General features: G+C 45.5%; 2 protein-coding genes across 3 annotated transcripts in view; both read right to left on the bottom strand.

Moving 5' to 3' along the window:
• Positions 1-587: 587 nt before the first annotated feature.
• On the bottom strand, positions 588-3,096 carry LOC133494556 (caspase activity and apoptosis inhibitor 1). The gene is made up of 6 exons (XM_061808494.1): positions 2,888-3,096; positions 2,557-2,739; positions 2,026-2,110; positions 1,889-1,952; positions 1,736-1,803; positions 588-1,027 (listed from the first exon to the last, which is right to left on the bottom strand). Exons 1-6 carry the CDS (start codon positions 2,990-2,992, stop codon positions 687-689), a joined length of 846 nt encoding a protein of 281 aa, XP_061664478.1. The 5' UTR covers positions 2,993-3,096; the 3' UTR covers positions 588-686.
• A 3,769-nt stretch (positions 3,097-6,865) lies between these two features.
• The window catches only part of LOC133494552 (phospholipid-transporting ATPase ABCA1-like), a 59,006-nt gene continuing 52,018 nt past the window's right edge, over positions 6,866-13,853 (bottom strand). For both annotated transcript variants that reach the window (XM_061808484.1, XM_061808485.1), the window contains 7 exons: positions 12,963-13,069; positions 12,504-12,645; positions 11,330-11,464; positions 10,778-10,881; positions 10,603-10,695; positions 7,963-8,206; positions 6,866-7,111 (listed from right to left, as the gene is read on the bottom strand). In XM_061808484.1, coding sequence (XP_061664468.1) covers positions 6,983-7,111; positions 7,963-8,206; positions 10,603-10,695; positions 10,778-10,881; positions 11,330-11,464; positions 12,504-12,645; positions 12,963-13,069 — 954 coding nt within the window. In that variant the 3' untranslated portion in view covers positions 6,866-6,982. The remainder of the gene's footprint in view (positions 7,112-7,962; positions 8,207-10,602; positions 10,696-10,777; positions 10,882-11,329; positions 11,465-12,503; positions 12,646-12,962; positions 13,070-13,853) is intronic.

A 13,853-nucleotide genomic window follows, 5' to 3' on the forward strand; every position in this document is an offset into this window, starting at 1 on the left:
TTAATCAAAGCGGCGGACAAGTCGTCGTGGATTTCGGTAAGATAAACACCATCTGGCGCGAAATGAAATGTGGTCACGGAGTTATTTATCGCCTGTCAGCCGCAGTCATTAGTTACATTTCATTGCATGTGGCAGAAAAACGGGGAGAATCATTTCTGAAAATGTATTATATATAGTATAAATGAGTGAAATCATGCTCGCTAATTATCACCATTTAGTGACAGCTTAGTATTATGAACAGAACTTGTGCTGTTCAAATAATACTATATACTGTAAATGATAACTTTTGAAGCAAACACTATCATTATTTTTAGCATTGTTACTGCCAATTGGACAAAAAAAAAAAAGTTTTGCTTTCATTATGGGCCTGAAATAATAATTCCATTTAAAAACGGAAAAACAGGACTGTAGTAAGGCAACTTGTGATGTTGTAATAACGCAAAAGAACCAATAAAAATAAAATGGATTCAACCCTGACTGTTGCCATAAACCATTTAGCAAAGTATTTTGAAGTATATGAAGGCGAGGGGAAGGAGCAAAAACGGCAACTACCCAAGCAGGGATGGAATAACAGGACTGCAGAGTGATACTGCCATCTAGTGTTTATGGAGAAAAATACACTTTTTTTTTTTTTTTTTTTTTTACAAGGCAAGATAAAATGACAGTAAGCAAATTTGACCTCCCCTCTAAGGTACATTTTTGTGACTGGCCTTCATGAGAGCCTTGATGGCGCGGGCCCTCATCTCCAGCTCCAGAAGCTCCAGCTGCTGAAGGGAGGGCGGACACGGTGCGGCGGTGGCGGCCGCCTGTTGTTGGACGCCATCGACGCCGTCCTCTTCTGCCGGCGCCAAGATCTCGCTGACGCTTCTGTCGATGTCATTTTGGATGTCCTTCTTGGCTTGGACGGGCTTTGGGCGTTCGCCGCCGCTTTCCGCCGTTTTGACGGGCGGCTCCTCTTTTAGAGCGTCGATGTCGCTGTCGCCGGCGTTGAGGCTCAGAACGTCGCTGTCCTCGCTCGAGACGACACCTATAAAGAACGCCGGACAGGATCTCAATTGGGTTCGAGTCGGAATATTACACATTATTGTACAAGCAAACAAACAAACAAAAAAAAAAGATATAATAAGCCCTCACGCTGCATCAACTCTTTATTAACAATTTTCTATTGTTGCTAAACGATTTTTAGCAGGTAAAATTAATGGTGCAAAATGTTCAGAGATATTTTATGCCCCCCACCCCCACTCACAAAAACAAGACTGAGGTCTGTAGACTTTTACAAGCATAAAGCAAAAGGGTGCAAGACAACATTCTTACGCGAAAATATCAGAACAATAAAATGAAGTTGCAATAAGCGGAGCCATTTCATTACATGAAGCGTAAAAATAAGTTTATCGCTGTTTAAAAAAAAAAAAAAAGGCCAATTAAAACACTCTACCTTAACTTTGAAAGTAAGTAAAGATGTGTACGTTGACGCGTAAATTCTTCTTCTCATCTCCTGGACTTTCTTCTCCCGGGCGGGGAAGTTTCTTCTTTGCAAGTGAAAATTGACCCACGGATCAAAAAACAAAACAAAACAAAAAAAAAGCACCACAATGGGTGGTGATGCCTCATGGGAAGTTTCCTCACACGATCCAGTTTGGATTGTTTTCAATGTATTATTATTGGGGTTTATTTTTTTGTTACTGAGGACTATGAGTGTTGTGTGTGGAAATATTCTTATGATGAGCTAACTTACCTTGCTGGGGGTTGTCGTTTTTTTCCGGTTCTTTGACACACGCTGTGGAGTCCACGATGCGGGCTTTCCTTTGAGACATGCAGGCGAAAAAGCCACTAAGTTGCCGTGACAATCAACATGCTCATCATCATCATAATATTGCCCCCAACTCACTGTTTATTCTGGGCCTCTTGTTGTGCGTTTTGGCTACCGTCGTCTTCTTTGGTCACTTCTTCCCCTTAAAACACAAACGTCGCGGTCACGAGGTGCAAAGTGCGAGAAAAGGGGCAAAAGCGGACTACTTTTGCTACCTGACAGAATCTGCATTATGTTTCGCTCCGAGATTGGCTCCAGTTGCTCCCAGCACACTTGTCGGATCTCCTCTAAGTTACAATCCTGCAAAGCGGCGGTGGTCAAAACAGTTTAACACCAAAATAGTTAAAGGTCAAGTGTCATCCCTATAAACATTCTAAAAGAGATATAAATCCCATCCTCCCGAGCGTTCAAGCAATGTGCAGCAATGCAACCACCCGGCATTTTGGCTAACACGAAGGAACGAGCTACCTTCCCGGAGGTAAATCGAACAGAAACAAACGAGTCCATTTGAGTGCGGTCCTGCCATGTACGTCACTTCCTGCTTCATCTCGAAAACAAATCCCTTGAGAGGATTTTCCTGGCGGGAATTACAAAAAGCTGTACACGTCAAAACCATGTTTTGTGGTGAAAAAACGCATAGGTCCATGTCGGCTGCCGTTTTTTTTTTCCATGAATAACACACTAAAAATCATGCTACATGACAGTGGCCCTTGAACTTCAATGGTAAAAATGAGAAATGTAATAACCTTGAATTGTTCGGGCAGCATCCTGCGTAGTTTCTTCTCGCCCAGCACGCCGAAGCACTGGTCCAGCATCACCTTCTTGTCGCTCACGTAGTCGCTGATGGGCTTGAACGGTACGCCGAGGTCGAGCCCACCTTCCTCGATGTCACTGCCCACCCTGTCCAACTCCGGGTCGGCGAACTCGTCCTGCGAACGACGTCAGCTCTCAATGTCACACTTGAACCGTCATATTTTCCACAAAGTTTGTGAACGGAAATGAGTACAATTTTAGTCTGTCCCCAAACGCGACCCACCCCCATTAGCTTGATGCTTAAGTATCAAAGTATTATCTCACCACCACGCTGCTTTCCGCGCTTCTACGCTTACTGCTTCGATGCCGCTCCTCGGACGGTGGGTGTTTTCTTTTCTTTTCCCCGCTAGTTGACTTCTTTTTGAGCATTTTTTCGTGAAACTAAACCACAATATCGGCCACGGAACGTTTGTAAATGCCGCTTCCCGGAAGTTTGGCTGTCGCTTGGTTGTGACGTAATCTACACCAGCTGGGGTTATTTTTCTTCTTCTGCGGGTTTTTTTTTTTGGCTGTCTCCTGTGAAATTCTTATGCTGCCCTCTAAGGGCAATAATGTGCCACTTCTCCAAGGTGACGAAAAATGTATTTTGAAGTCGCAATCATAATACAATCCGTCTCAATGTCACGGAACAAATAAAATAAAACTGCTTTCAAAGAAATTAGGTCTATTCAAAACAAAATATTTCACATTTTTTACATTTATTGCCATTAAATAAAAGTGCATTCAGTAAAAAAAAAAAAAACCTGTGTAAAATAAGTACATTTAAATTTGAAATTTCAATGTTGTGCAGATGGTCCAACAATATTTGTGGGTACTAAAACGGGCTACCAGGGTATCTTTAGCATTGACACAACTATCAGTGGACAACTCGTGAATTTGTAATGGTGCTAGCGTCAGCGCTAACGTTAGAACTTAAATAATAGCTTGGAGCGTCTTTTTCAACGACTTTGTATATCAATTCTGTGTTGACTTTGTTTTGGTCAAGAACAATAATGCGCCGCGCTATAATCCCAAAGTGTATTGATCGGCTCCCGGATGTCGTTAAACATGAAAATGTACCTCGAGAGATTTTTATGAGCACCTTAAATCATTATGTGCAATCACACTTGCGCTTCCTGAATTTCCAGCATGATGCTATACAGTTAAAAAAAAAAAAAAAAATGCCCACTGGAGGGCAGCGCCGCCATTGATGATCACGACTGGCCCTACACGTGTAGCCATCAATGGGGTTCTGCAGGGTGGGGCTCCGGTTGTGCGCCCTGTTGGATTTCCGGGAGCTCTTAACCTCCGACTGCGACTCCAGAGGTTTTTGGAAATGTCACTCATGTGCCCCTCGAAGGCCTCACTGGGGGGGTGGCTTGGTCTCGACCTTGTCTGTCCCTTCAAACCTTAAAAAAAAAAAATCATGCTAACATGAAGCTACTACTCCTACTTTCTGTCCGTGTCGTATGTTCTAACACTTCCCTTTGTATTGTGACGCTCGGTTCCCCACCTTTCCCCTTGCGTTTTGATAACATTTGACTCCGCGTTACTGTTACTAGTTCAGAAGGTTTCTGGCAGTGTTTAGATCTTGCGTTGTGACGCTAGGTGGATACATGTTATTGTTCCTGAAGATGACTGGCAGTTTCCTGGTCATGTCACCGTTTCACATTCTTACCTTGCTCGGTGGCTCAACGGCAAACCCTGATCCTGCACCGTAATGGAGCCTAATTGAGACAAGAACACTGTCAACACTGGATCTCAAGAACAAAGGCTCTTCCGCAACCCCCTACTGTGGGGTCCCGCATCTCCATCTTACTGATGGGGAGGGCTGTCACTCTGGGCATCCGCCACCTGTCCGTCACAGCACTGTGTGTCCCACGAGTGCCTCATTATGTGGCGCGGCAATATGGCTGATAGCTTAGCCTCCCCGGTAGCAGATTGCACGCAAGAAGAGGTCACCTCCCTTTTTGATCTCATTGGTTGCCCTGCTGGGAGGGGGCAAGCGCAACAAACAGTTTGCATCTGCTCTAGAGCTGAGAGATGTCATCATGCGCTATAACCCTCAATAACTCATAACCTCACCTCCAATCCTAATCCCTCACCCAACCGTAACTCAACTCCTTACCCTTAACTGTAAAACCCAAATTAAATTGCTAAGCATGATTCTGGTTCTTGTTTGTATCAGGTATTTCACCTTTAATCCCAAACGATTCTTCAGTTCTAGGTTGTCAGTGCAGAATCCCAGTTTGTGCTTCAGTGGAATGGGTCAACAATCAGAAGTTTTTTGATGCCCGATGTATTTTCTGTAATGACAGTTCTGCATACCAAGAACTAACTCCAAACTCAAACCGAAACCCATGACCCTTTACCTAACGCAGAAACTCCTGACCCCTCAACCCAAAGCCTAACCTAGTCTTGTGACACGATTGTGTCTGTAAAGTAATATTTGACATCGTCTCAGCTGATGGAGATGCAATAGCTGAAAGAATTCAGAACTCACCGGGGCACATAGGAGCAGAAACGTCACTCCAACTGTTTTGGGGATTTTGCGGCATGAAGTGAAAATCCTGCACTTAAACTCACTATCTCTCGTCTGAGCACAGACTTCAGATTCAGTCAGACAAGCGCAGGGTTGCAGAGGGGAGGGGGCGCATCCGAAAGTCTGCGCTTGGCCCGAGTGGCGAGCTCCGCGGAAGGGTTCGGGGCAGGCCTTTGCCAGGATGGATCTAATCTCTGAGGTCACTCATGCGGATATTTGCTCAGCGTTAAGTATGAACTACGACGGGCTCGAGGACAGAACCTCATCATACACGGGACCCTGTAGGATCGAAAATGGCTGCGCTTTCATTGGCCGGATCTTCAGTCACTGTTCACGTAATTAGTGTGCAGTCTAGTTGTCGGTCATTATACACAGCGCCGCTAATGTGTTTGGATGCCTCCCAGTTCTTTCCATTCACTTTTGGTACTCTGCTCACGGTGTTTATCCATTTTGGTCCCCCGCCCCCCCAACCGCATGGTGGCAGAACTGGCAGCTGTGCTGCGCTCTCACCTTACCTGCGATGCTGGCACGGCCTGGGTGGGCACCCCATTATTCATTTGGACGGAGTTTTTATGAGCCAGCGGGCTTGATGCGCCCCCCCGAGCAGATGTGTTCTTTTGTCAACGTTAAGAGCTCCACGTTGAAAGAAAGACTTAGAGCGTACCCCCCGCGTTTGAGGCACGGCCGGTAGAGCGTTAGCCTCACAGTTCCGAGGACCCGGGTTTGAGTTTGCATGCTCTCCCCGTGTCTGCGTGGGTTTTACACCGGGCACTGCGAAAAGAGTGTTGTGTTTGCCTTTTAAGACGATCTCGGAGAGGAAAGCTATTTAATGCAGCGAGCATCTGGACCTGCAGGTGCATACTGATCGTAAGCTGATTCACCAGCCCTTCATTTTGATGGACCTCGCTTCGAGAGTAAACTTTGCTCGCGTCTTGTTCAGAACAGAGTTCTTTATTCTTTTTAAAATGCTGACGCTGATTCGTGACTCCAGAAAAGGGAAATAAGATAATCAGGGGTTCACATGAGAGAAACTGTAGTTTTGGCAATTGCTCAAACTTTGACTTCAATATCCCAATATTGTGAATTCACATGATATTTTGTTCTTGTGAAAAACATTTTCACCCCAGACGCAAAAAAAGTTGGAACTCGTTCACTGCCGTTGACGGATTTAGAATCCCAAGATGTACGTTAACCGGGAGGACCGGCAGTGAATTACAACCCGCTAACCTTAAATACAGGATAATGAACTTTGACGCATCAGCGTCATCCTGGAGACAAGCACGACAACAAAAAGGCATTGACTAGTCTTTGCCCCCCATCAAGGGGAATCCCTCTAAGGAGGCTCAAAACAAAACAAAAAGGCTGACCTTCAAAAACTTTACCGCATTCTAGAATTTGCTGTCTTAATTGAGTGCACGCAAAATGTATGCAACACCTGCTTTGCTGCAACCTGACACCGATCGATCAGCGAGGGGGCTTAATGGTGTCAGCCAGGGAGCACTTTTTGGAATTTTAATTCTCTCTCAACACTCGATACAGTCCTCATTCCCCAGTTGGTCCAAGACCATCTATTTGGGGTCCTGGGAAAAAAAAAAGCAATAATCTTACTTTACGAAGGGGGGGGGGGGGGGGGGGGGGGGCAACAAAAACCTGCTGTAAAACACGGTCATCCCACGAGGATTTGCAAATACACATTTAATCAAGCAATAGTCAGCATACAATCATATTTAAGATGGGCTTATAAGTGCAGTCGATTTTTTTTATATATCTAAAAATAAATAATGATACGGCTGATCCACAGTTCAGTGCAACGTGTAAGGCTTTTCATTTGCAGGATGCTAGACCTTGTAGGACCCCGGGGAGGTCCCGGTCGCCTGCATCGGGAGTTCGTCGGAGACGTCCACCGGGTTGGCGTAGCTCAGAGGGTTGTCGTCGCCGTGCTGGCGGCTTGCAAAATTCACAAAAACCTGCCAAAGAAACAACAAGACAGCGACGGCACAACACACTGGGGTGAAATTTCTCCTGCCATTCGGGGGAAAAAAAAAAAAAACGGGACATTTTGCCACATGGGATTATAGTTTTTAAGTCTGAAAGGTTTAATGGGCCGCCAAAAACCTCACTGCGACTTGGCATTTTTTACATGATCCCATTTCTGTCAACTGCGAGCAAAAAGATGGAATCCTGTTAACATGGGAGCGCTGTTAATAACCCATAAAGTAATGATTGGCCGCGTTTGATAAAAAGGAAGATCTTGACAACGCAGTCTAGGTTGAAAACGTGTCCACGTATAAAGTGCCGGCAACAACGTGACAATCTGACACCTGGAAGGCACTTAAGATGTCGCCGTTCGCTTTTGAAACGGTCACTTTGCTCTTTGCCGGTGCAGTGTGGGCCGGGCGGATCGATATTAATTGTGGCGCGAACTCGGCGTTCTACACCGGGTCAAGGATCCTCTCCATCAATCAACACCTGAGAGGCGGGGGTGGGAGGGGGGGGGGTCCTCGACGTGTCACGTGGACCTCCGAGCTCCTGCTTGGATTTACAGTACAGCCGGTGTTTGTAAACAAGAGCTCGTTGACAAAAAAAAAAAAAAAAAAAGATGCACCAGAAATGATATGAGAAACTCTCAGATTAGTCCCGTAATATTAGTGGATAAAATACATTCGAGCAAAAGTTAAGATGCGATTAAATGTATGTTTTAGAAATTGTCCTGCGACCCTTGTGAGGATAAGCGGTTAAGCAAATGGATATACCGACAATGAATTTGCGCAAATAATCTTTATTGGTCATCAAATAAGTCATCCTATTGGGGACCTACCTGGTCCAGGGTGGTCTGGGACACGGAGTAGTCGTCCACACCGAGCCTCTCCTGTTGCTCGTCGAAGTGTCGGAAGATGTGCGCCAGCGCCCCCTGGCGGGCCGGCAGCTGGTACTGCAGCGTGTTGTGGTGCTTCTCCTTCAGGATGCTCCCCGGGAACGTCCGCTCCACAAAGTCCTCGACGGGCTTCAGGGGCGCGGGGAAGCCCCTCACGCGGACCATCACCGTGTAGCCGTCGCCGAACCTGGAGGGGGACCGTTATCACCGCCGAGGTAAGCTTCTTTTTACACTTGTGTGGAAGTCATAATCATAGCAGAATCAATCAATAAATGGCTGGCTGGCAACCGGTTCAGGGCGAACCCCGCCTCCTGCCCGACGACAGCTGGGATTGGCTCCAGCACTCCCGCGACCCTCGTGAGGATAAGCGGCTCGGAAAATGCAGGGATAAAATAGAAACCAACAGCGACAAATACAGTGAGTTGAGTTAGGAGTTTAATTCGTTCAGTGACCAGCCCCGATGGCCCCAAAAAGTTCTTTTTAAATGTTTTCTCCTTCCCAGAAGAAAAAAACGCCACTTTGCAGTATTGTACTGTGTAAAAACACATAATAACATTTGCTCCCGACATAACCTGCAAACAGAAAACGGGAGCACAAAACACGATGGAATCTTAATGTATTGACCTACCGCCGTGACTCCCGTCCGGCTGTTGCCGAAGGGAGGTGCGCCTCTGAGAAAGTAAAAAAAGGTACCAATTGATGTAGCCGTGAAAGCTCCGTTGAGTTGAAAATGGGACTTGAAGCTGCGGAGACGTGACGACGTCGATCAATCTGGCGACCTGTTCCCTCTGGTCCAAATTAGAATTGATTTGCAGCGTGAAAAGCATCTTTTTGTAAATTCTTGGAAGATGTTAACAGCCGCCGCGCCATTATCCAGCGATCGGCGGACATGTTCTGCTGTTCGGAATTTTAAGAAATTATACGTAATATCTTAACCCCCGCCCCCCACATTATACCAATGATAATGACAAAAGGTAGATTACCGTAATTTCCGCCCTATAAAGCGCAACTTTTTTCACATGCTTTCAACCCTGCGGCTTACGCGGGGGATGCGGCTAATTTTTTCTCACGGCCGCAAGGGGGCACTCGAGCGGGAAAAGGTAAGAGTGAGACCAGTTGAATATATGTGCTGAGGAAATGTCTTTTACCGGTATGTCTTTTCGTTTTAACCAGCCCTGTTAGCGCTGCGTGAGCGTTAGCGCCGTGCTAGCGTGTTGCTACTGTGTAGCTGGCCCAGCTGTTCTTGTTTTTTTTTTTTTTTTTTAACCAACCCTGTTTGTGCTACCATGTTGTTGCTCAGTTAAGGTATTAAAACTTTGAAAACTCTTTGTGTACCGCAATTCTTTGCAAATATCTCGCGTTTCAATGTTTCCACTTTACACAGGTGCGGCTTTATGCACCAAATGGTATTTCCTTTACAAACGTACCGGGTGAGGCTTATAACCAGGTGCGCTCTGTAGGCTGGGAATTACGGTAATAACGTTTAACTATTTTATGAAATATCGGACAGCAACGAGCCTCTGCTAAAATGTTTCCGTTGTTTGCAAATAAAATTGTTTCAAGTTTGAACAAAGTGTCGCGTGATCGAGAAAGCTGGCCGGGCGAATGCAACGGAGGGTTTCAATTGGTCGTGACAAGAGCCGACAACAGACACGACAGAATCCTTAATTGCCTTTTTTCGCTCATTAACAGGCTGCCACACCTCATGAAACATTCATCACGCGGAGGAGATGGGGACACTTAATTAGGAATTATTGGCGCCGTGGCGGGGGGGGGGGTTAAAAAAAAAACAGATAAATGGACGCAGATGACAATGGCGGAAACCACTGGTGAATATCACGGTGGTCGGGGGAGGGTGCAGGGTGGGCTTCCAGTTGGAGCATAAGATGCATTAAGGAAGGCGTTTTTGTCAAAAGTGCACAAAAGTGCAGCCGTCTCGTAAAGGCGCTTTTACGGCTCCAAATGGACACGATGATGTGAGGTTGACCCGCCAAAATGTCTGCCTGCCTCCACTTTAGCAAGCTGGGCCAACGTGTCCAGCAAATTTCATTTTATTGCCAAGTGAACAAAATGGAGCTGGCCTCCGGAATTTTTATTTATTTATTTTTTTTCAAATAGCGTTTATTCATTGTATTTGGATGTTGTTGTTTTTTTTTTTCTTTCCTCCAATGCAACAAGGACAGATTAGACGAGAGGCTTTTATGTCTTAAAACTGCATTTTTGTTCAAGGTTGCGAAATGATTATTTTCTGTATGAATTAATTGGAGCCCTCATTAGCAAAACCTAATTCATTAAAGGTATTTTCATTTCCTTTTTTTTTTGGAAAAACAATTATACCTTTTATGTAAGATTCAAGTAATAATTGTCTGAGAAAAATATATTCTTGAACAGATGATGTACTTTTTGAGAAAATGGAACATAATCTAATTAATTAATTTTGGAGGAGAGAAACAGAAACAAGGCATATTTTTCAAGAAAAAAATTGCAAGATTAAGTCACAAAAACTGTGACTGGAAAGATAAATGAATAATTTTATGAGGTTTCTAAAACTCTATCATATATTTTCCCGGGACCGACACTGACCTGCTCTTCAGATGCTGGATGCTGCCGAGACATTTGAAGTGGCCGTTCACCATGATGGCCATGCGCGTGCACAGCGCTTCGCACTCCTCCATACTACGAGCGACACAGAAAATGTCAATTTTTGAATCATCGTTATGAAATAAATGTTCCGTTTTTTGTTTTTTAAACGGTGCACCTGTGTGATGTGAGAACGACAGAGCGTCCCTCCTTGACCACGCTCAGGATGCAGTCCCACAAGAAGCGCCGAGCTTTGGGATCCATCCCGGTGGTTGGCTCGTCCTGACAAAATGTTGGGCTATTATTGACCAGAATACATATTTACGGGAGGGTGGGACCGGGGCTAGACAAGCAATAGCGAAAATCTGCAACCAATTAATGTGCATAAAATTGCACTTAATTAATAAATAAATAAATAAATAAAAATTGTAGTTAGTTTGTAACATTTTTTTTTTTCAAAATATTGAATAAGTGGAAATAAATCGCCAGTAACCACGAATGAAATGTCGAAAACCCTTAGCTCCAAACTGTGGGTATATGGGGGTTGACCGTTTATTATCATTTGAAAAATCAATAAGACAAAAAGTCTGTCGTTTTATTTTGCAGCAGCTGCTGCGGTTAAAAAGTCACCATTTTAAGTTTTATACATATATATATATATAATAGCTCCATGCACAAAAAACCAAAACCAAAACAGTCTTCTCGTGGATCGGATTAGAACTGGGCTCACCAGGAAGACAAGTGGCGGGCAGCCAATCAAGGCGATGGCAGTGGAAAGTTTGCGCTTGTTGCCACCGCTGTAGGTGCCCGCCGGCTTGGCGGCGTACTTGACCAGCCCCAGTTTCTGGACGCCCCACTCCGCCACCTTTCAGACACACGCGCACACAGACCTGAAATTGAATCCCTTGATTGTGATCCAAAGATGACGAAACGCGGCGCGTGGCGGACAATGAACCTCAACAGGCTGTGGCGAAAATAAGAAGCGGAGAGGATACAAACAAGCTGGCGGCGGCTCTGGATTCTGCCAGCCTGCGCTTCCTTTCATGTCGGCCGCACCGCTGGTGAATAATGTACCGGCACAGCTGCAGCTGCTTTTCTACCAGGGGCCACTTTTCATTATGCATGGAATCCACAGTGTCTCTCTATCATACGTTATTTTGACCAGAATACGTCATATGGACAGCGTCGGCCTCGCAGTTCTTGAGGACCTGGGTTCGATCCCAGCCCTCCCTGTGTGGAGTTTGCATGTTGCCGTGCCTCTGTGGGTTTTCTCCAGGCACTTCGCTTTCCTCCAACGTTCCAAAAACATGCAACATTAATTGGACACTCTAAATTGCCCCCAGGTATGATTGTGAGCGCGGCTGTTTGTCTCCATGTGCCCTGCGATTGGTTGGCAAACCAGTTCAGGGTGTACCCCGCCTCCTGCCCGTTGACAGCTGGGATAGGCTCCAGCACTCCCCGCAACCCTCGTGAGGATAAACGGCTAAGAAAATGGATGGATGGAAGGACAATTGAAGAGGACACTGATGGTGTAGTGGTACACACGCAGGATCCATTCCTGCAGTCGATATGTGCCCTGTGACTGACTGGTAACCAGTTCAGGCTGAAGTCTGTCTTTCACCCAGTGTTAGCACTCCCGCGACCCTTGTGAGCATAAGCGGCTTGGAAAATGGACATTTGAGAATAAAATGTAGTTTCACAAGAATTATGTACAATGAAAAAAAGAAACGAATGTTCTTCTCGAGAAAAAACATGACTACCAAGACCCTTTATTTTTCTGAGAAGTAAAAAAGTAATCTTACAAAAATGATCCACCGCACGTCTGGACTTGGCCTTCATGTCAACTTTTCTTTCCCTGTTCCTCCAGCCAAACAAAAAGAGTAGGCGTGCATGCGTGCCGTTACCGTGGAGACCTCCTTTTCTGGAACCCCTCGCAGCCTGGCGTAGAACTCCAGATGCTCTCGGCCCGTCAGCAGGTCGTCAATGGCGTCGAACTGGGGGCAGTAGCCCGTATTCCGGTGCACGTCCCGCATTTCGGTTCTTATGCTAAGACACAGAGAGTCCATTTACAAACAACAGATGTTCAAGTGCATCAAGAAATATTTTTAGACTGCTTGTAAATACTTGCGTTGGCATTTGTGTTTTAAATTTTTTTTCCATTGTATAGCTTCAATATGAATTCACTTGCGAAGCTTTCTTGGCTGAACAAGTGCTGCTTAGATTTAAAAAAAAAAAGTATTTCAAATCATAAATTTCCATTTAACAGCATTGTAATTATTTTAAGGTATATTTAGGTTTTTTTTCTCTCATTTTTCTTGATTTCTGTCGACACGCGCCGCCTTTGGGACACGTGGGCAGCCCACCTGTATCCGTTGAGGAAGGCCTCGCCGCTGGAAACGGGGATGTCTCCGGTCAGCATCTTAAAGGTGGTGGTCTTGCCTGCCCCGTTGATTCCCAGCAAGCCGAAGCACTGGCGGAGAAAGAAGGGGGAAAAAAAAATACGAGCGGGGAATCACTGATACGTGAACCAGACAACAACAGCGTGAAAAGGGACTCGAAAGCCAATCGCGATAAGTTAGACCATGTCAGTGTGTTTAAATTTGACGAAAAGTAGATGCATCATTTGAGTAAGCAACTTCAACAATTGCAAAGAAATGCTCGGAATTTTAAAAACTTTTTAAAGATTCGGAAACATTTTGAAGGATTTGATATATTATCAGTTGACAAGCGGCCTCACCCGGGAAAGATGAAGGAAGTTGGAAAAAATGACAAGCACAAGCCTTTTGATTTTAAAGTATTACAGTGACAAATAAACAAACATGACAACAGACTCCAAGTCAACATGGCCGACACGGGGGACTGGTGAAGCTGCAGGGTGGTCGACAGGGTCTTAGTGACCACCCTACTTAACAAAAATATTTGTTTTCCGCCACTCATGTATCTTGCAACCGGGTCTTAGGAACATCCAGGAGACGGGCAAAGATGCGCGTAAATGACGCATGGAAATGCGTGGCAGCCTCCCGTGAATCCCGAGACGGAGCTGGCATTTACGAGGCGGCCCTCGGTAAACAGCGGTGGCGGGGATTGATGCGTCCAATCACGGACGCCTGTCAGTGTTTGAGATTACGCGGAAAACTAGCGAGCGGTCGCTGGCAGCTCTCGCGCATGTAATCAGGGGAGACGTGACGCCGAGTTCTATAAAAGGATTTCTTTGAATGGGAGCAGATGTAAAAGAAGCTCTCTCTCTCTCTCAC

The sequence above is a fragment of the Syngnathoides biaculeatus genome, chromosome 21 (assembly GCF_019802595.1).
Source record: "Syngnathoides biaculeatus isolate LvHL_M chromosome 21, ASM1980259v1, whole genome shotgun sequence".
Lineage (NCBI taxonomy): Eukaryota > Metazoa > Chordata > Actinopteri > Syngnathiformes > Syngnathidae > Syngnathoides > Syngnathoides biaculeatus.

Bases quoted from the DNA above. Each gene is read 5' to 3' on its own strand.
- LOC133494556 (XM_061808494.1), bottom strand. From the start codon at position 2,992: ATGCTCAAAAAGAAGTCAACTAGCGGGGAAAAGAAAAGAAAACACCCA. The intron at 1,953-2,025 runs GTAGCAAAAGTA...TTGTGTTTTAAG, and splicing joins CATAATGCAGATTCTGTCAG to GGGAAGAAGTGACCAAAGAA. The intron at 1,028-1,735 runs GTAAGTTAGCTC...CGTTCTTTATAG, and splicing joins AAACGACAACCCCCAGCAAG to GTGTCGTCTCGAGCGAGGAC.